Genomic DNA, 22,383 nt, shown 5'->3' on the forward strand with positions numbered 1-22,383 from the left:
GCCATACAAGTATATTATTTACTGTATTTAGTATGGTACATACGCATTATTTTATTGTTTACTGCAGGAGAAGCTAACCGTGTTTGGTAGCTATTTTCAAAAATATGTGCTATTTAATGTTAATTCATGGTGTCAGCTAAAACTCAGTTGTGGCAGTGGTCAGAAGGTCATGGATTTAATTTCCACTCCAGATATCAAAGTACATAATCTATGGTGAAACTCCAGTGCAGTAATGAAGGAGTTCCAAATGGTAGAGACACCATCTTTAGAACAGTACATGAGATCATTGCACAATCTGACCTCAGGTGGATGGAAGAGATCGTATAGTGCTATTCCAAGGAGAGTAGCACAGATGGTCCTGACCAATTTCTTCCCTTGACTCCCAAACAAATGATCTGATTATTGTTACATTGCCTTTGAGGCACTTTCCTGAGTCCAAACTGTATACCATATGTTTCCTTTGTTGCATCTTAAAATGTTATCCCATTGGCTATAAAGTACTTTGGGAACACCTGAAACTCATGACAAGTGCTATTAATGCAAGATCCTTTCTTCTCTTCCTTTTCTGTTTTAAATCCTGAATTAAATTCAAGGATGGTAGTTTGTGGAGTGGACAAATGCTACACCACTTGCTTCCCAATAGTGTATTCCTAGGAGAACTTAATGTCCTAGCAGTGACCGGTGGAGGACAGCCAGCTGGAACCAGGAGGCACTGGCAAAAAGTTGCACTTGGTAAGTTCAGGAGTCATAGGTATTATGGGCGTACAACATAGTGGAAGACAATATCTGAGCTTGAGGATGGGCTTGGACAACAAATGGGAGGAGAGCAATTGCCAGATATCGGTGACATTTTTATAGAGCAGAAGTTGCGGTAGTAATGATTGAGGTAAGACAGTAGAGTCAATTGAACATGGGCCTTCCCCAGGGATCCAGAACATTGCAGGGGGAAGCCTTAACTGGCAAGATCTGTTGGCCAGTCAAAGCTTGACAGTTCCTCTGTACTCAGGAGCACCACTGAGAGGTGGTGCCTGCTGCCAGTGCTACACTACACCTTGTCTAGAGACACACAGGTGAGTGATGCTCAGAAGCGGGTGTGTGAGTCACGGGCTGGATGAATGGGTGAGACCTTGGCAACAAGGACAGTCCACTATAATTTAGCTCTGAAATTAAGTAAAGGCTATATGGGTTTGCTGATCCCTTGAAAGGCAGCCTAGTAAATCCAGCAACCTCCTGGAAAGGGTTTCTCACTAGCAGGCACTCTGAGCTGTATCTGGGGTATAACATTGGGCAGAGACAGTGATCCCTTTTCCTTTTCTCCAGCATGACAATTACACCGCAAGCCCCATCACACCATCCTGCCTTCTCTACTTGTGACCTGACATCCCTCGATGATCCTGACCCTCATGTGAGTGCAGTACCACTAGTTGCCATTGTTCCCAGTGGCAATGATGGACAATCTGATTGGAACTTTCACTGCTGAGGCCTCTTTTTTTTGAGGTGGGGAGGTAATAACAGACGTTAAGAGCTTGAAAAGCACTTAATTCCATTGGGCTACCCTCAAGGAACTGACTAGACCTTTGGGAGTTCAAGGTTTCCCTTTGCAACCACAATTGTTGATCTGTATAGAAGCTAGCAAATAGGAGAAGTGCACATAAAACATAAAAAATCTAGCTTTAGAAGTAGGCCATTCAGCCCTTTTTCCATGTTCCATCATTCAGCATAATCATGGCTGACACTCTATCTCAATAACATATTCCTGCTTTCTTCCCATACCCTTAAAGCCTTTAAAATCTAAAAAGTGTACTTTTGTTGAATATATTCAATGGCTTGGTCTTCACAGCCTTCTATGGTGGTGAATTCCACAGGTTTACAATGCTCTGAGTGAAGAAATCTTTCCTCCTCTCAGTCCTAAATGGTTTCATATCCTGAGATTATGTCCCCAGGTTTTGGACTCTCCAACCAGGGAAAACATCCTCCCTATATCTAGTCCATCCAGCCCTATTAGAACTTAATACATTTCATTCAGGTCACTTCTTATCCTTCTAAACTCTAGTGAAGACAAGCCCAGTTGAATGAAGGTCTCCTCACAGCACAGTCCTGCTCTCCCTAGTATCAGCCTAATGAACCACCAGTGCACTCCCTTTTGAGGCAATAAATGCTTTCTTAGATGTGGAGACCAGAAATGTATGAAATGCTTGAGTGTGGTCTCACCAAAGCTCTGTATAACTGCAGTAAGACACTATTACTTCTGAATTCAAATCCTCTTGCAGTAAAGACCAATATATCATTTACCTTCTTAAGGTATCAGAGATCATCTCACAACTCACATGTCCATCCTGCCTTCATTCTCCTGTGGCCTCAAGGCCTCAGTGATTCTGGGCCTCATGTGAGTTCAGTGCTACCAGCTGTCAGTGGAATGTACCAAGCAGATACTGAATTACACCTCAATTTTAACGTAGTTTGGAACTGAAATGGGCTGGTAAACTATGACTTCATATCTTTCATAGGCCTATTCTACACCATTTGAGGATGCTTAAACCTGAAAAATTAATGTCTTCTTATGTTTTTTTTTCCCATCTCAGTCGTACATATAAGTGCAATCATGTCTTTCTATCCAATATTTTTACAGTCTTGGATCAACGCCCACTTTGGCTTATTTTCTGCTTTTCTCACTTTATTATGCATTCTACTGATCCATTTAACTAACTTAAATTGTGATTGTTGGGTTAGGAGGTCCATACTTCTTTTATGATTGTATCATGGCAAAGTCACTGTTCTCATAATTCAGAGACCTAGACAAATGCACAGGGAACATGGATTCAAATTCTGCCTTGCCAGCTGGTGGAATTTAAATGCAATTAGTGAAAGTCTGGGTTTGAGAGCGAGTCTTGGTAACAGTGGCCGTGAGAACTGCTATTGATGTTTTGTAAAAACCCATCTAATTCATTGATGACTTTTGGAGACAGAAATCTGCTGTCCTTCCCTGGTCTGACCTTTATGTGATTCCAGGCTCAAAGCAATATGATTGACTCCTAACTAAACTCTGAAATGGTCCATCAAAGAACTCAGTTCAAGGACAATTAGGGGTTGGCAACAAATGATGGCCTTGCAGTGATGTCCATATTCCATGAATGAAAGCAAAAGCTGATTGAAGTAACCCCAGATCAATCCTTTGCCAAACTATTTTACTGAAATTTAACACAGAGGATCTCACAGGATTTTTAAACTCAATTTTAAACTCTTCTAGTGTTCAGATATAGGTGGCACACTCACCAGCTGTCACCTAACATTAGCACTGAACACGCGTTGAGGAGTTGCTGAGCACAACTCTACAAGTGAATGCAATAGTGTATGGAGACAGTTCCATTGCTACAATTGCCAGCAAGAACTAATAGCTTAACTGGGTGTGTTCATCACTATGTTGCAGTGTGTATAGAACATAGAACATAGACCATAGAAAAATACAGTGCAGTACAGGCCCTTTGGCCCTCAATGTTGCGCCGATCCAAGCCCACCTAACCTACACTAGCCCACTATCCTCCATATGCCTATCCAATGCCTGTTTAAATGCCCATAAAGAGGGAGAGTCCACCACTGCTACTGGCAGGGCATTCCATGAACTCACGACTCGCTGAGTAATGAATCTACCCCTAACATCTGTCCTATACCTACCACCCCTTAAATTAAAGCTATGCCCCCTCATAATAGCTGATTCCATACGTGGAAAAAGGTTCTCATGGTCAACCCTATCTAAACCCCCAATCATCTTGTACACCTTTATCAACTCACCCCTAAACCTTCTTTTCTCCAATGAAAACAGCCCCAAGTGCCTCAGCCTTTCCTCATACGATCTTCCTACCATACCAGGCAACATCCTGGTAAACCTCCTCTGCACCCGTTCCAGTGCCTCCACATCCTTCCTATAGTATGGCGACCAAAACTGCACACAATACTCCAGATGCAGCCGCACCAGAGTCTTATACAACTGCAACATGACCTCAGGACTCCAGAACTCAATTCCTCTACCAATAAAAGCCAGTACGCCATATGCCTTCTTCACCGCACTATTTACCTGGGCGGCAACTTTCAGAGATCTGTGTACATGGACACCAAGATCCCTCTGCTCATCCACACTACCAAGTATCCGACCATTAGCCCAGTACCCCATCTTTTTGTTACTCATACCAAAGTGAATCACCTCACATTTCCCCACATTGAACTCCATTTGCCACCTTTCTGCCCAGCTCTGCAGCTTATCTATATCCCGCTGTAACCTGACACATCCTTTCTCACTGTGAACAACTCCACCGACTTTCGTATCATCCGCAAACTTGCTCACCCAACCTTCTAGCCCCTCCTCCAGGTTATTTATAAAAATGACAAACAGCAATGGTCCCAAAACAGATCCTTGCGGAACACCGCTAGTAACTGCGCTCCAAGATGAACCTTTACCATCAACTACTACCCTCTGTCTTCTTCCATCCAGCCAATTCCTAATCCAAACCTCCAACTCACCCTCAATGCCATACCTCCGTATTTTTTGCAGTAGCCTACCATCGGGAACCTTATCAAATGCCTTACTAAAATCCATATACACCATATCTACTGCTTTACCCTCGTCCACCTCCTTAGTCACCTTCTCAAAGAATTCAATAAGGTTTGTGAAGCACAATCTGCCCTTCACAAAACCATGCTGACTATCCTTGATCACATTATTCCTATCCAGATGTTCATAAATCCTATCCCTTACAATTCTCGCTAAGACTTTGCCCACAACAGAAGTGATGCTCACCGGCCTATAGTTACTAGGGTTATCCCTACTCCCCTTCTTGAACAAGGGAACCACACTTGCTATCCTTCAGTTTTCTGGCACTATTCCTGTAGACAACGAGGACATAAAAATCAAGGCCAATGGCTCTGCAATCTCCCCCCTTGCTTCCCAGAGAATCCTAGGATAAATGCCATCAGGCCCAGAGGACTTATCTATTTTCACCCTTTCCAGAATTTCCAACACCTCGTCCCTATTACCTCAAAGCCGTCCATTCTAATTAATTGTGACTCAGTATTCACATCGGCAATAATGTCCTGTTCTTGAGTGAACACTGACGAAAAGTATTCATTCAGGGTCTCACCAATCTCTTCACACGCAGCTTCCCACTACTATCCTTGACTGGACCTATTCTTACCCTAGTCATTCTTTTATTCCTGACATACCTATATTGGGGGCGGCACGGTGGCACAGTGGTTAGCACTGCTGCCTCACAGCGCCAGAGACCTGGGTTCAATTCCCACCTCAGGTGACTGTCTGTTTGGAGTTTGCACATTCTCCCCGTGTCTGCGTGGGTTTCCTCCGGGTGCTCCGGTTTCCTCCCACAGTCCAAAGATGTGCAGGTTAGGTGAATTGGCCACACTAAATTGCCCGTAGTGTTAGGTTAGGGGTATGGGTGGGTTGCGCTTCGGCGGGTCGGTGTGGACTTGTTGGGCCGAAGGGCCTGTTTCCACACTGTAAGTAATCTAATCTAATCTAAAAAAAGCCTTTGGGTTTTCCCCAATCGTACCTACTAAGGACTTTTCATGTCCCCTCCTTGCTGCTCTTAGCACTCTCTTCAGATCCTTCCTGGCTACCTTATAACTCTCAATCGCCCCAATTGAATCTTCACGCCTCATCTTTACATAGGCCGCCCTCTTCCCTTTAACAAGGGATTCCAATTCCTTATTAAACCACGGCTCCCTCACACGACCCTTTCCTCCCTGCCTGACAGGTACATACTTATCAAGGACACTCAGTAGTTGCTCCTTGAACAAGCTCCACATATCAATTGCACCCTTGCCTTGAAGCCTACTTTTCCAAGCCACGCATCCTAAGTCGTGCCTCACCGCATCATAATTTCCCTGCCCCCAGCTATAACTCTTGCCCTGCAGTGCACACTTATCCCTCTCCATCATTAGAGTAAAAGTCACCGAATTGTGGTCACTGTCCCCAAAGTGCTCACCTACCTCCAATTCTAACACCTGGCCTGGTTCGTTACCCAGAACCAAATCCAGTATGGCCTCACCTCTTGTTGGCCTGTCTACATATTGTGTTAGGAAACCCTCCTGCACATATTGGACAAACACCGACCCATCTAACGAACTCAAGCTATAGCTTTCCCAGTCAATATCAGGAAAGTTAAACAACCACCCTATTACTTTCACTCTTCTCCTGAATCATCCTCGCAATCCTTTCTTCTACGTCTCTCGGACTATTAGGAGGCCTGTAGAAAACTCCTAACAGGGTGACCTCACCTTTCCTATTCCTAACCTCAGCCCAAACTACCTCAGATGGCGAGTCTTCATCCATCGTCCTTTCCACCTCTGTAATACTATCTTTGACAAGCAATGCCACACCTCCCCCTCTTTTACCCCCACCTCTGACCCTACTAAAGCATTTAAACCCTGGAACCTGCCAATCCTGACCCTGTTCTACCCATGTCTCCGTAATAGCCACAACATCGAAATCCCAGGTACCAACCCACGCTGCAAGTTCACCTACCTTATTTCATATACTTCTTGCATTGAAGTATATACACTTCAAGCCACTTTCCTGTTTATAGGCACCCTCCTTTGAGATTAATGCCATGTTCCTAACCTCCCTACACTCCAGGTCCTGCACCCTAAAGCTACAGTCTAGGTTCCCATGCCCCTGCAGAGTTAGTTTAAATGCCCCCCCCCCCCCCCCCACCAAGAGCACTAGCAAACCTCCCCCTAAGGATACTGGTGCCCCTCAGGTTCAGGTGTAGACCATCCTGTTTATAGAGGTCCCACCTTCCCCAGAAAGAACCCCAGTTATCCAGATACTGGAATCCCTCCCTCCTGCACCATCCCTGTATCCCATCTCCTGCATTTAACTGTTCTCTCTCCCTATTCCTCGACTCTCTATCACGTGGCACGGGTAACAACCCAGAGACAACAACTCTATTTGTTCTAACTCTGAGCTTCCAACCTAGCTCCCTGATATATCCCCATACCTGGAGCACTAATATGTTTATAAGTATTTCCTGTGTTTGAATGTATTTGCAGAGTCATGATAATAAAAAGTGACTGATTTCATATGTCTACAAAAGAAAGACAGTGAAATACTTCAGGGAAACAGGTTGGATTATTGTGAAAAGCAGTATTTTGTTACTGTCAAGTGGCCTGCAAAGTGGCATTCTTTCTATTTCTTTTGTAGAGCTTCTAATCTGTCCTTAACTTATGATCTTTTTCCAACATTTGTGAATAAGGTCATAGAAAGATAGTTGGATAAAGCTTAACTGAGGAGTTCATCAGCTACAATAATAACCAAAAATAACATGATTCAATATCGTGGATAATTAGAATGAGGTAAAACATTGCTTTAAAACTTGAACATCATCACAATATAATAAAAATGTAAAACATCAGCATTAACGTGCTTCTTGAACAAAGATCTTTTTTCTTACAGAAGGACTCTGAACAAACTGAATCCTTGCACCAGTCATTTGTTGTGGTGGTAGCAATTGATTTTGGCACGACTTCTAGTGGATATGCTTACAGCTTCGCTCGGGACCCTGAGTGCATTCACATAATGAGGTAAGTACTGCAATGCAGAGACACTGCTGATTTTCCAGCCATTTCTAGCTATTAACCCTCAGAGTCAGGGTGTGCGCTGGATAATGGATGACTTCCAGGAAGATTGGGTACTCATTTAAGTGTTCCAGCACGATGTTAATACAGTGTTTCTGTTTTCCAAAAGCCAATTACATCTGATTGAAATGGATCCTTAATGGGTTCAAGTTGATCGGTACTAAATGTTTAGGTATAAAATCTACAGTCTGCAAAAAAAATTCCAAAGAACAGTGGATACTGAAAATCAGAAACAAAATCAGAAATTGCTGGAAAATCTCAAAAATCAGTTCTCAAGAAGGGTCACTGAACCTGTTAATTCGGTTTTCTCTGCACAGGCCTGTTGAATTTTATCAGCAATTTCTATTTTTGTTTCTTCAATTTGCAAATGTTGATATTACACCATTTTAAACTGAAATGTTGCAACGTATTCTAAGAAAATGAAAATGTGAGTCAATGAGATGAGCAATAAAAAGCAAAGGGTGCAGATGATCAGCCTGAGAGACACTCCATCCTTTTTTTTTGTATTATTACCATGCTCATAATCTGGATTACTTTCTCCCCCTAAATCAAAGTTTGCAGCTTTGGTGCCCACCTTTCTTCTTTCACATCTGCAAGTGATAACCCTATGTTATTAGCATTTTTCCTAAAGCAGATGTGACATGGATATAAGAAAAGAATTGCAAGGAATTGCAAATTATGCAGCAGTATAGCTATCTTATTTTAGTGTTGTCAATGTTTTAGCTAAGGACTTTAATGCTGACAAAACTCTACATACATTGAATGGCTATTCCAGACAACTGTACCATATGATAACATGTCTCACTGCATTGGATGAAAATACGAGGTGTTGCATTTTGGTAAGATGAGCAAAGGGCAGGATTTTATACAGTTAATGGTAGGGCCCCGGGAGTGTTTTTGAACAGAGAGACCTAGGGGTTCAGGCACATAGTTCTTTGAAAGTTGTGTCACAGGTGGACGGGGTGGTAAAGAAGGCATTTGATATGCTTGCCTTCATTGCTCAGGTTATTGTATGTAGGAGTTGGAATGCCACGTTGCAGTTGTACAGAACATTAGTGAGGCCACACTTGGAGTACTATGTGCAGTTCTGGTCGTACTGCTGTAGGAAGATTATTAACAAACTCGAAGAAAGATTTACAAAGATGTTGCTCGGACTGGAGGCTTTGAGTTATAAGGAGAGGCTGAATAGGCTGCAAGGTTAAGGGGTGACCTTATAATGATTTATAGAATCATGATGGGCATTGATAAAGTGACTAGCAAAGGTCCTTTCCCTAGGGTAGGGAAGTTCAAAACTAGCAAGCATACTTCTAAGGTTAGAAGAGAAAGATTTAAAAGGCTCCAATGGGGCAACGTTTTCACACAGAAGATGTGGAATGAACTGCCAAAGGAAGTGGTACAGTTACAACACTTAAAAGATATTAGACAGGTACATGAAAAGATTTAGACGGATGTGAGCCAAATGTAACCAAATGGGGCTAGTTTAGTTTGGGAAATTGGTCAGTATGGATGGGGTGGATCGAAGGGTCTGTTTCCCTGCTTTAAACTCTATTTTCAAAGAGCAGTGATCGGTAAAGCTCCTAACATTTGCAATCCTTGTGTGTCAAACAGATGGCAAGGAACAATAATGAAGCATGACAAGGCAATCTCTTGGTTTTATGCCGCATGTTTTCATTATTACTTTTGCTATCTTTCATGGACTACATTTGGGTGATTTCTGCATTTTAGGCAACATCTGAAAACAACATCAGAAATCTTCTCCTTTTGATGTTGTAATTAGGCTGATTCTTTGTATTGGCTTTATATTACAGATGTTGGTTTTATATCTGTTGTGAGGTGAATCTGATGTTCATTTGTTTTTATGAAGTAGGCAGTATCGTTGTGTCTTACGGCACTCAGATGTTCAGCAATGTCTATAAGCATATGGTGTACTTGATAAGGCTTCTAAAGCGAGTTGGATTTTGACAAGAGTTATTTTAGAGATGTTTGATGCTGATACCTTTTCTCTTACTTGCTTTGTTGGATTTTGCTATGATCTTATTGCAAGGGTGGTTTGCAGTTGTCATGAGGCAATAAAGCGAATTGGTGAGCTTTATTCAAAAATCACCTGTAAAAGTTGTGAAAATCCACAGAATTTTAAGAAAATATAAGTTACTGTAATTATAAATGCATTAGACGTCAGAATGTTTTACCCAAAATACTAACTTAAAGGCTCAGAAATTATTGCAATAAAGCAGTGTCTGATTTGTCCTGGCAGAACTACTTTCTTTGGATACAATTTTTTTCCTGTTGTCTTAAAAGAGATTTATCTACAATGCAGTGCTAAAAGTGTGTATCTGTCATGATGGTAATTCCTTTGTGGATGCAGTCACTTCCTGTACACGATAGACATAGTTGTCTTATTTTGGTGAAGGTAGACACTGAGAATGGAGAGGCAAAGGCCTACTGGCATTATTACTAGACTATTAACCCAAAAGATTAGTTAATGTTCTGCAGACTTGGGTTTGAATCTTGCCACAGCAGAGAGTGGAATTTGAATTCAATTTTAAAAATAAGTTAGGAATATCTGAAATTAAGAATCAACTGATGACCATGAAACCATTGCTGATCCTTGGGGGAAAAAAATCATCTTACTCATTCATGTCCTTCAGGGAAAAAAATCTGCCATTCTCACCTGAATTGGCCTACATGTGACTCCAGACCCACAAATTAACCCTCAGCTGCCTGCTGAAATGACCTAGCAAGCCATTCAGTTCAAGAGAAGCTAGGAACGGGCAATAAATGTTTGCAATCCTGTGATGCCCATAAATCACGAATGAATATTATTAAAAAAGAAGTCACATTGATAAGTCTGGTTTCAGCACCAAATTTTAAGCCTAAATTCTAATTCACTTAATTTTAATTTTCCTGGAGGTTTACACTTGTCTGCAGTTTTTGTGCTCAAACTATGATTAGACATATTTCTTGTGGAGCTTCCTGCACACATCCTCTGAAGGTAAGGTAGATGCTGGTTTGCAAATAGCAATTTCTCTGCACATCCTCTGCACAACCAATAACACTGCAGATAACATTTCCCTCATAACTTTAACAGGATCAACTACACTACCATATGTTTCCAGTCTTATGGTGAGAGTTCATATGTACTCATTAATAATTACTTACTGTAGTGATCAGTTTGTGTGATTCAAAGTGAATATAACATTAAGTATTAAATAAGTGTAAATCATTTCTGAGAAAATTTATGCTGTTTTAAAGTTAAAAAAGGTGTTTATTTATGTATATTGAGCTTTAAGAGGTCATAATGTTAATGTAGTTTACAAAAGTAATATTTGTTAGTTAAAACTGGCCAAAAGTTGATTTATTCATAGCTAATCTTTTAATCAATTGAGCACTTAATCCGTTTAGTTAAAAATCACACAACACCAGGCTATAGTCCAACAGGTTTATTTGGAAGCACTAGCTTGTGGAGCGCTCCACAGTGCTTTTTAACTTTGTGTGATTTTTAACTTTGGATAATGAGTCCAACACTGGCATCTCCAGATCATTAATCCATTTAATATGAATCTGCTTGATAATGTAACTTGTTGCCATAAAAGGATTTATATTCCTTTTATGCAGAGAAGAAAGTCAATAAAGAAGGTGATGCATACAATAAATCTAGCATCTTTATCAATGGACTTCCAAATAGAATCCAGATTACATTCAAGTTACCTATATTCATAATTAAATGATGCAGCTGTGAGAAAGATTTGGTATGCTGCAGTCATTTCTTTCATTTTTTATTTTTGCTATTCATGGTGGGTAAAAGCTATAGTAATTAATAAGTAAGCTAGGAGCTAAAAAAAAACACCTAAGTTCAAGTTGAGCTGATCAGCAAAGTGCTACGACGATAAAAAGGGGAAAATTTGCAACAGGTCATTCAGAGTTTTGACAGGAAAGGGTGGGAATGGATCCGAAAAGGAAATGAGTCACAACAAGAAATATTCATTTTCTTTCACTTTGAGATTATATAGCATTATGCTAACACTTCTACACATAGATTTTTAGAGCAGCATTTACCACTGTTGTAATATGAAGATGATGTTTTAAAAAACTAGTACAGGATCTAATCTGCAGTTTATGTTTAGCCCACTGTTACCATCACTGTTAGATCACCTTTCTCATTGTATTTTATTCCTTCCACAAATTGACTGATAAAATGTGCAAGTTTCACTAAATTATAACTGTTGTTATAGTTCAGAAATGCTTACTTGTCTTTCCTGGGACATGAAAGGTGCTATGCATTTGCAAGGTCTTGTGTTTTCTATCTTTTGTTCCTGTGTTCATTCTTCAATTTAAATAGAATGCCAGCATTTAAAGTTGCAGTTTCACTTGTATTTCTATGTGAAATGCATTAGAGTCATAGAGATATACAGCATGGCAACAGACCCTTTCATCTGACTTGTCCATGCTGAATAGATGTTCTAAATTAATCTAGTCCCATGTGCCAGCATTTGGCCCATATCCCTTTAAACCCCTTCCTAATCATGTACCCACCCAGATACCTTTTAAATGTTGTAATTGTAACAACCTCCACACTTGCTCTGACAGCTCATTAACATACATGCATTTCCCACTGTGTGAAAAAGTTGCTCCTTAGGTCCCTTTTAAATCTTGCTCCTCTCACCTTAAACTTATACCTTCTAGTTTTGGACTCCCCTACCCTGGGGAACAGACCTTCTGGGTATCCATCCTATCCATGCCTCTCATTATTTTGTAAACCTTTGTAAAGTTACCCCTTAGCCTCCAATGCTCCAGGGAAAACAGCCTCAAACTATTCAGCCCCTCCCTGTAGCTCAAACCCTCCCTGACAACCTTGGCAACATGCTTGTAAATCTTTTCTAAAGCCTTTCTATAGCAGTGAGACCAGAATTAAATGCAGTATTCCAAAAGTGCCCTAACCATTGTCCTGTACAGCTGCAACATGACCTCCCAACCCTGATACTCAATGCACTGACCAATAAAGGCAAGCATACCACATGCCTTCTTCACCATCCTGTCTACCTGCCACTCCACTTTCAAGGAACTATGAACCTGCACGCTTTGTTCAGCACCATTCCCCAGGACCTTACCATTAAGTGTATAAATCCTGCCTTGATTTGCCTTTCTAAAATGCAGCACCTCACATTTATCTAAATTAAACTCTATCTGCCACTCCTTGGCCCATCGGTCTATCTGATTAAGATCCCGTTGTACTCCGAGGTAATCTTCTTCCCTGTCCACTACTCCTCCAATTTTGCTGTCATCTGCAAATTTACTAACCATACCTACTACATTTACATTCATATAAATGACTAAAAGCAGTGGGCCTGGTGGCACATGACTGGTCACAGACCTCCAGTCTGAAAAACAATCCTCCACCATCACTCTGTCTCCTACCTTCGAGCCAGATCTTTTCAAATAGATAATTTTCTCTGTATTCAATGTTTTTAACCTTGTTAACTGGTCTGGCATGTGGGACCTTCAAATGCTTGACTGAAGTCCATATATATCACAACCACTGTTCTGCTGTCATGAATTCTCTTTGTTACTTCTTCAAAAAATGGCAGTAAAGTTAATGAGACACTATTTTCGATGCACAAAGCCATGTTTACTATCCTGAATCAGTCCTTGCCTTTTCAAATACATGTAAATCCTATCCCTCAGGATTGCTTCCAGCAATTTGCCCATCACTGATATCAGACTGACCAGAAGCTCCCTGCCTTCTCCTTACTACTTTTTAAAAATATTGGCTCCATGTTAGCCACCTTATAGTCTTCTGACACCTTATCTGTGGCTGTCGATGACGCAAATACTTCAGCAAGGTGCCCAGCAATCACTTCCCTAGCTTTCTGCAAAAATCCACAGTACACCTGATCAGGTCCTGGTGATTTATTGATCTTTATGCCCTTGACATGAAAATTAAAGTGCTATAATTAGTGGATTAATGAAAGTAAATTGAGAAATATTCTTCATTTCACTGCTTAGATAAATAATGAATACAAATGAATGAACAAAAATAATTTAACCCAGATTCACACATTTGAATGTGCAAACTCAGAATTAACAAAATAAATGCTCTTCAGAAAGTATTCTTAGAGCTGGGGATCAAAATCTACACATAATTTACCTTATTATGTGTTTTTTAAAAAATTATTTGCATTACCTAATCACTTAGATGGCTTTTGCAGATTTAGATAGATTGATAAATCTTTCCATGCCTCATCTTTAGTTCCAGAATTCATTCATCGACCTGAAAATGGCATGATTTGCTTGTAAATCTTATTCTGTACTGATTGTGAGCCAAAGTGGATATTTTGATATTTCGATTAGGTTCCTATTAAGATACATTCACCCCATTTTTGGGGGGAGAGGGTGGATTTAGTAAACTGGGCACAAATGCAACATTTATTGCGAATGTATAGTCAATTCATAACGTGATTTATGGCATTACCTATCATGGTTTCAGATCTTTTCAAACTCATTGAGAGGCATGCCATTTAGGAATATTAAAATCTCTTTGGTCTCAACAGATGACCATTTGCTTTTGTTGACAATAACACTTTACTTCTGATGACAGAAAACTAACCCAGGAAGTGGTTTGTAAGTCAGTATTCCCGAACATCCAGTAGCAATGTGAATAGTAAAGTGTTTTTATCTTTTAATAACACTTCATTCTTCAGCAATATTACGTTTGTTCCCAATATAGAACATAGAACATAGAACATAGAACAATACAGCACAGAACAGGCCCTTCGGCCCACGATGTTGTGCCGAACTTCTAACCTAGATTAAGCACCCATCCATGTACCTATCCAAATGCCGCTTAAAGGTCGCCAATGATTCTGACTCTACCACTCCCACGGGCAGCGCATTCCATGCCCCCACCACTCTCTGGGTAAAGAACCCACCCCTGACATCTCCCCTATACCTTCCACCCTTCACCTTAAATTTATGTCCCCTTGTAACACTCTGTTGTACCCGGGGAAAAAGTTTCTGACTGTCTACTCTATCTATTCCTCTGATCATCTTATAAACCTCTATCAAGTCACCCCTCATCCTTCGCCGTTCCAACGAGAAAAGGCCGAGAACTCTCAACCTATCCTCGTACGACCTACTCTCCATTCCAGGCAACATCCTGGTAAATCTTCTCTGCACCCTCTCCAAAGCTTCCACATCTTTCCTAAAGTGAGGCGACCAGAACTGCACACAGTACTCCAACTGTGGCCTAACCAAAGTCCTGTACAGCTGCAACATCACTTCACGACTCTTGAATTCAATCCCTCTGCTAATGAACGATAATACTCCATAGGCCTTCTTACAAACTCTATCCACCTGAGTGGCAACCTTCAAAGATCGATGTACATAGACCCCAAGATCCCTCTGTTCCTCCACCTGACTAAGAACCCTACCATTAACCCTGTATTCCGCATTCTTATTTGTTCTTCCAAAATGGACAACCTCACACTTGGCAGGGTTGAACTCCATCTGCCACTCCTCAGCCCAGCTCTGCATCATATCGAAGTCCCTCTGCAGCCGACAACAGCCCTCCTCACTGTCCACAACTCCACCTATCTTCGTATCATCTGCAAATTTACTGACCCACCCTTCGACTCCCTCATCTAAGTCATTAATAAAAATTACAAACAGCAGAGGACCCAGAACTGACCCCTGCGGAACTCCACTTGTAACTGGGCTCCAGGCTGAATATTTACCATCTACCACCACTCTCTGCCTTCGACCGGTTAGCCAGTTTTCTATCCAATTGGCCAAATTTCCCTCTATCCCATGCCTCCTGACTTTCCGCATAAGCCTACCATGGGGAACCTTATCAAATGCCTTACTAAAATCCATGTACACTACATCCACTGCTCTACCCTCATCCACATGCTTGGTCACCTCCTCGAAGAATTCAATAAGACTTGTAAGGCAAGACCAACCCTTCACAAATCCGTGCTGGCTGTCCCTAATCAAGCAGTGTCTTTCCAGATACTCGTAAATCCTATCCCTCAGTACCCTTTCCGTTACTTTGCCTACCACAGAAGTAAGACTAACTGGCCTGTAATTCCCGGGGTTATCCCTATTCCCTTTTTTGAACAGGGGCACAACATTCGCTACTCTCCAGTCCCCTGGTACCACGCCCGTTGCCAGTGAAGACGAGAAGATCATTGCCAACGGTACTGCAATTTCCTCTCTTGCTTCCCACATAATCCTAGGATATATCCCGTCAGGCCCGGGGGACTTGTCTATCCTCAAGTTGTTCAAAATGTCCAACACATCTTCCTTCCTAACAGGTATCTCTTCTATCTTATCAGTCCGTTTCACACTCTCCTCTTCAACAATACGGTCCCTCTCGTTCGTAAATACTGAAGAGAAGTACTTGTTCAAGACCTCTCCTATCTCTTCCGACTCAATACACAGTCTCCCACTACTGTCCTTGATCGGACCTACCCTCGTTCTCGTCATTCTCAGGTTTCTCACATACGCATAGAATGCCTTGGGGTTATCCTTGATCTTTTCCGCCAAGGATTTTTCATGCCCTCTCTTAGCTCTCCTAATCCCTTTCTTCAGGTCCCTTCTGGCTATCCTGTATCCCTCCACTGCTCTGTCTGAACCTGGTTTCCTCAACCTTATGTAAGCCTCCTTCTTCCTCTTTACTAGACATTCAACCTCCCTCGTCAACCAAGGCTCCCTCACACGACCATTTCTTTCCTGCCTGATCGATACATACATATCAAGGACACGTCGTATCTGCTCCTTGAAAAAGTTCCACATTTCCACCACATCCTTCCCTGACAGCCTATGCTCCCAACGTATGCTCCTCAAATCCTGTCTTACAGCATCGTAATTTCCCTTCCCCCAGTTGTAAAATCTTCCTTGTTGTGCGCATCTATCTCTCTCCATAACCAAGGTGAAAGTCACAGAATTGTGGTCACCATCACCAAAATGTTCACCCACTAACAAGCCCACCACTTGTCCCGGTTCATTACCGAGTACCAAATCCAATATGGCCTCCCCTCTGGTTGGACAATCTACATACTGCGTTAGAAAAGCTTCCTGGACACACTGCACAAACACCGCCCCATCCAATCTACTTGATCTGAAGAGCTTCCAATCAATATTTGGGAAGTTGAAGTCGCCCATGACTACGACCCTGTGGCTTCTGCACCTTTCTAAAATCTGTTTCCCAATCTGTTTCTCCACATCTCTGCTGCTATTGGGGGGCCTATAATAAACACCCAACAAGGTGACTGCATCTTTCCTATTTCTGACTTCAGCCCATACTACCTCCAGAGGCAGATCCCCCTCAAACTTCCTTTCTGCAGCCGTTATACCATTTCTAATTAGCAATGCCACCCCCCCTCCTTTTTTACCACCCTCCCTAATCTTACTGAAACATCTGTAACCAGGAACCTCCAATAGCCATTCCTGTCCCTCATCTATCCATGTTTCCATGATGGCCACAACATCGTAGTCCCAGGTACCGATCCACGCCTTAAGTTCACCCACCTTATTTCTGATACTCCTTGCATTGAAGTATACGCACTTGAGCCCATCTCTGTGTCCGCAAGTAGTCCCTGTCAGTGCTACCTTCTCCACAGCCTCCCTACAGTCTTGGACATCCTGACACACAGCTAGCTTACTTGCTGGACTACAAGTCCGGATCCCATCCCCCTGCCAAATTAGTTTAAACCCCCCCGAAGAGTGCTAGCAAACCTACCCCCCAGGATATTGGTGCCCTTCTGGTTCAGGTGCAACCCGTCCTGTTTATACAGGTCCCACCTTCCCCAGAATGCAGTCCAATTGTCCAAATATCTGAAGCCCTCCCTCCTACACCATCCTTGCAGCCACGTGTTCAACTGCACTCTCTCCCTATTCTTTGCCTCTCTGTCACGTGGCACCGGCAACAACCCAGAGATGACGACTCTGTCTGTCCTAGCTTTTAGCTTCCAGCCTAACTCCTTGAGCTCTTGAATGACCTCCCCACCCCTCTTCCTACCTATGTCGTTGGTGCCAATGTAAACCACGACTTCTGGCTGCACACCCTCCCCCTTAAGGATTCTGAAGACACGGTCCGAGACGTCTCGGACCCTAGCACCCGGGAGGCAACAAACCATCCGAGAGTCTCGCCCATGTCCACAGAACCGTCTGTCCATCCCTCTAACTAGAGAGTCCCCTATAACTAGCGCTCTCCTCTTCTCCCCCTTTCCCTTCTGAGTCTCAGAGCCACAGACCCCTTCACTGCAGCTTACACCTGCAAGGCTGTCCCCCCCAACAGTTTCCAAAGCTGTATACTTATTTTTTAGGGGAACGACCACAGGGGAACCCTGCACTGCCTGTTTCTTCCCCTTCCCACCTCTAACTGTTACCCAGCTACCTCTGTTCTCTGGCGTAACTATGTCCCTGTAGCTTCTATCGATCACCGTCTCAGCCTCTCGAATAATCCTCAGCTCATCCAGCTCCAGTTCCAGTTCCCTAACTCGTTCGGTGAGGATCAGGATCTGACTGCATTTCCTGCAGACGAAGTCGGCAGGAGTATCGGTGGTCACCCCTACCTCAAACATCCTGCAGGAGGAACATTCCACCACCTGCGCTGCCATGACTGTACACTTTGTCTCCAAAAACAAGAACACTGAGTCAATAACCTGTGGACTTTAAAGTTAGGTTAGAGGAGGAGGGTGGGAGGGAGGCCCTACGGAAGTAGGACCTGGAGTCTAGAACACACCCACTCAAATACTAATCACTTGCCTTCCCGCCCAGCTATGCGCTCCAACCTCACTTCCGCTGCCCGCTACAGGTAAGTAATTTTGAAACAAACTGTCTTACCTTAGCTGTAGTCTCCCGGGTTCGCTTTTCCTCGGACGCTGCTCCCACTCAAATGACCGTTGGTGATTAAAGGGTGAGTATTTATACTCACTGTTCTCCTTCCTGGCTGCCCCTCAGTTTGCCGTCACTTCCTCTGCTGCTCCCGCTCTTTTTGTGAAGAGAGAGAAAAAAAAAACACCGCTGCCCGCTACAGGTAAGTAATTTTGAAACAATCTGTCTTACCTTAGCTGTAGTCTCCCGGGTTCGCTTTTCCTCGGACGCTGCTCCCACTCAAATAATCTGGTTGCAGTAGGTAGAGAGCATGAGTTGAAGTGCTGACATCAAAATACCATGTAGCCCAGTTAATGGACACCAGCCGCTTAAAGGTCATCTAGGTGGCTGTTCCCAGTGCAAGCATCCACTCCTTTGTCAAGATGTTATCTTTCTAAATGCAGGTTAACTTAACATTTCAGCTTTAAGACCCCCAACTTGACCACCTGAAAGGCTATTGAACAGATAGTTACCCACTATCCACTATTGAGTAATGCGCCTTGACTGAATTTGTTCATCACCCTGTAATGATTGGAGCCAGATTAATCTCCTTAACTATGAGGTTCCTGATCTGGGCCAATCAGGAAAGACCCGGCTGACTAATACAACCGGAGAAGGTGGGAGGGACGGGGTGGCTTGCTGGGTTTGTGGGGGGTCTGTATTGTATGCACTGTTTCTTATGTCATTAGTCTGTCTTGTATGTACAAGTGTCGTTGTTACTGTTTGTAATGATTGAAACTGGGATTTGAGGTCTGTCCTCATTTCCGTGAAAACTGGTTGAACGTAGGGTTTGGGGCTTGGCTTTGTCATTCCTCTCCTTTGTAAATTTGCGAATTCTCTGTATACAGCTCTTAATTTTAATTGTTTTGTAAATTGTGAATTGTTTAATAAAATGCAACTTGGAGATTAGAATCTCCTCAGTTGAGGACTGACTCTGAGCTGGCTGGCCAAAGACAATGTACTGTGCACAAGTAAATAAAGGGTGATTTGGTGATAGGACATTGGCCTTTGTGCAGTTATTTCACACCTCTTCTGCTCCAAAGGATAGTTTGATGTAAAAGTTAAACATCATACAACAGGTTCAATTGGAAGCACACTAGCTTTCGGAGCGCCGCTCCTTCATCAGGTGATCTAAGGCACAATTCTAAGGCACAGAATTAATAGCAAATATTTACAGTGTGATGTAACTGATAGCTACGTTTGGTACCCATAGGGAGGGCCTCAACCGGGACCTTGGGTCATGTCACATTACAGGTGACCACCATTGCACTATACACACACACAGATACTCCTACACAGACATGGACACACATGGACACACATATACTCAGACACGCACACAGACACTCACACACACCCTTACAGACACACACACTCCCACACGCATACAGGCATCCTCTCAGAGACTTAGACCACTCTACACTCATGCACACACATATACTGTCACTCTCGGAGGCACTCACAACCCCCCAGACATGCACACACACTCCCACACTCACACATGCACCCGTCACAGACTTAAGGCACTCTACACTCACAACACACACATATACACTCTCTCTCACACTCACAACTCCCAACCCAGAATAGACACACACACAGACAGACAAAGACCCACATGCACACACACATTTTGTGGAGTGAATTTGTACTTGCAGAGTTACATTGTACTCTGCTCAAAAACTACATGAATTCATGTAAAACTCTGTTATCCCACTTTTTAGATTAGAATCAATCTAAACATCAGGTCATAGACAGAGAACACAGGGGGATAACACCTTCAACATATTGTCTAGCTAACACCCATTGTTACACCTAACCTGAGAATGCAACTTTAAAAAAAAGGTTTTGTGATTTACACATGAAAGAAGTGAAACTATCATGATATTCGAACAGATGAAAGACTCAACAGACAATCAAGGTATTTTTCAATGTATAATTTCAGTTACATCACACTGTAAAGTTTTGCTATAAGTTCTGTGCCTTTGAGCCACGGTAATAGGGGACTTCATAGTGATAGGAACTGACTGGGGTTTTTGTGGCAGCAGGTGGGACTTAAGGATGGTGTGTTGCCTTCCTGGTGCCAGGGTTAAAGACATCATAGACAGAGTGCAGGAAATCCTCAGCCAGAGGTGGTGGTACATGTCGGCACAAATTATGTCGGGAAGAAGAGGAGGAACATACAACAGCGGGACTTCAGAGAACTAGGAAAAGGCTGAAAAGCAGGATGTCCAGGGTGGTTATCTCCGGTTTGCTTCCAGTTCCTCGGGCTGGTGAGGCCAGAAACAGGGAGATAATGGACTTGAACATGTGGCTGGGGAACTGGTGCAGGAAGCAAGGATTTAAATTCTTGGATCACTGGGGTATGTTTTATGGTAAGCATTAATTATACAAGAGAGATGGTTTGCACCTTAATAGGTTAGGGACCAGCATTCTGGCAGGCAGGTTTGCTACTGCAACACAGCTACGTTTAAACTAAGTAGCGGGGAGGAGGGGACAAACTAGATGTTTAAAAAGGAAATTGAAAGGAAAGTTAGAACAAGGGAAGTCAAGAAAGACAACTGTATCAATGAAGCAGAAAGCTCAAAAAGGGATCATGCTTCAAGGTTGAGTGAAATAGGAGTGGAGGGAAGGGTGAGGGCAGTAACAAATTAAAAATACTATATACGAATGCACGAAGCATTAGAAATAAGATGGATGAGCTTGAGGCTCTTTTGGGAATTGGCAGATACGATATTGTGGGGATAACTGAGACATGGCTTCAAGTGGACAGTAGCCTGGACAAGGCTACATGTGCTATTGTAAGGACAGACTGATGGGCAGAGGGGGTGGGGTGGCCATGTTGGTAAGGGATGATATTCAGTCCCTTGCGCGGGGGGACCTAGAATCAGGGGATGTAGAGTCAGTATGGATAGAGCTGAGAAATTCTAAGGGTAAAAAGACCCTCTTGGGAGTTATCTACAGGCCCCCAAACAGTATTCTGGATGTCGGATGTAAGTTGAATAAGGAGCTGAAATTGGCCTGTCACAAAAATGTTACTACAGCTGTTATGGGGGATTTCAACATGCAAGTAGACTGGGAGAATCAGGATGGTATTGGACCTCAAGAAAGAGACTTTGTGGAGTGCCTCCGAGATGGATTCTTAGAACAGCTGGTGCTGGACCCTACCAGGGAGAAGGCAATTCTGGATCTGGTATTGTGCAATGAACCAGAATTGATCAGGGACCTCGAAGTGAAGAAGCCATTGGGAAGTAGTGACCATAATACAAGAAGCTTCAATCTGCAACTTGAGCGGGAGAGGGTACAATTGGAAGTGACAATATTTCAGTTGAATAAAGGGAACTGTGGAGCTATGAGGGAGGAGCTGGCCAATGACCAATGGTGCAATACCTTAGCAGGGATGACGGTGGAGGAACAATGGCAGGTATTTCTGTGTAGGATCAGTTCATTCCAAAAAGGAAGAAAGATCGCAGCTTTTTACAATATATATTAATGATATAGAAGATGGTATTCGTAATAACATTAGCAAATTTGCTGATGATACTAAGCTGGGTGGCAGGTTGAAATGTGAAGAGGATGTTAGGAGATTACAGGGTGACCTGGACAGGTTAGGTGAGTGGTCAGATGCATGGCAGATGCAGTTTAATGTGGATAAATGTATGGTTATCAACTTTGGTGGCAAGAACAGAAAGGCAGATTACTACCTAAATGGAATCAATTTAGGTAAAGGGGTAGTACAAAGAGATCTGGGTGTTCTTGTACACCAGTCAATGAAGGTAAGCATGCAGGTACAGCAGGTAGTGAAGAAGGCTAATAGCATGCTGGCCTTCATAACAAGACGGATTGAGTATAGAAGCGAAGAGGTTC

General features: G+C 42.7%; 1 protein-coding gene across 6 annotated transcripts in view; it reads left to right on the forward strand.

Annotated features, from left to right (window-relative positions):
• hspa12a (heat shock protein 12A) overlaps window positions 1-22,383 on the forward strand; it is a 263,037-nt gene that overhangs the window by 199,662 nt on the left and 40,992 nt on the right. For 4 of the 6 annotated variants that reach the window (XM_072557347.1, XM_072557348.1, XM_072557343.1 and 1 more), the window contains exon 3: window positions 7,463-7,590. In XM_072557347.1, coding sequence (XP_072413448.1) covers window positions 7,463-7,590 — 128 coding nt within the window. The remainder of the gene's footprint in view (window positions 1-7,462; window positions 7,591-22,383) is intronic. The other 2 variants (XM_072557349.1, XM_072557344.1) reach the window with 1 other exon arrangement.

This window comes from Chiloscyllium punctatum, chromosome 38, assembly GCF_047496795.1.
Source record: "Chiloscyllium punctatum isolate Juve2018m chromosome 38, sChiPun1.3, whole genome shotgun sequence".
In the NCBI taxonomy this organism is placed as follows: Eukaryota; Metazoa; Chordata; class Chondrichthyes; order Orectolobiformes; family Hemiscylliidae; genus Chiloscyllium; species Chiloscyllium punctatum.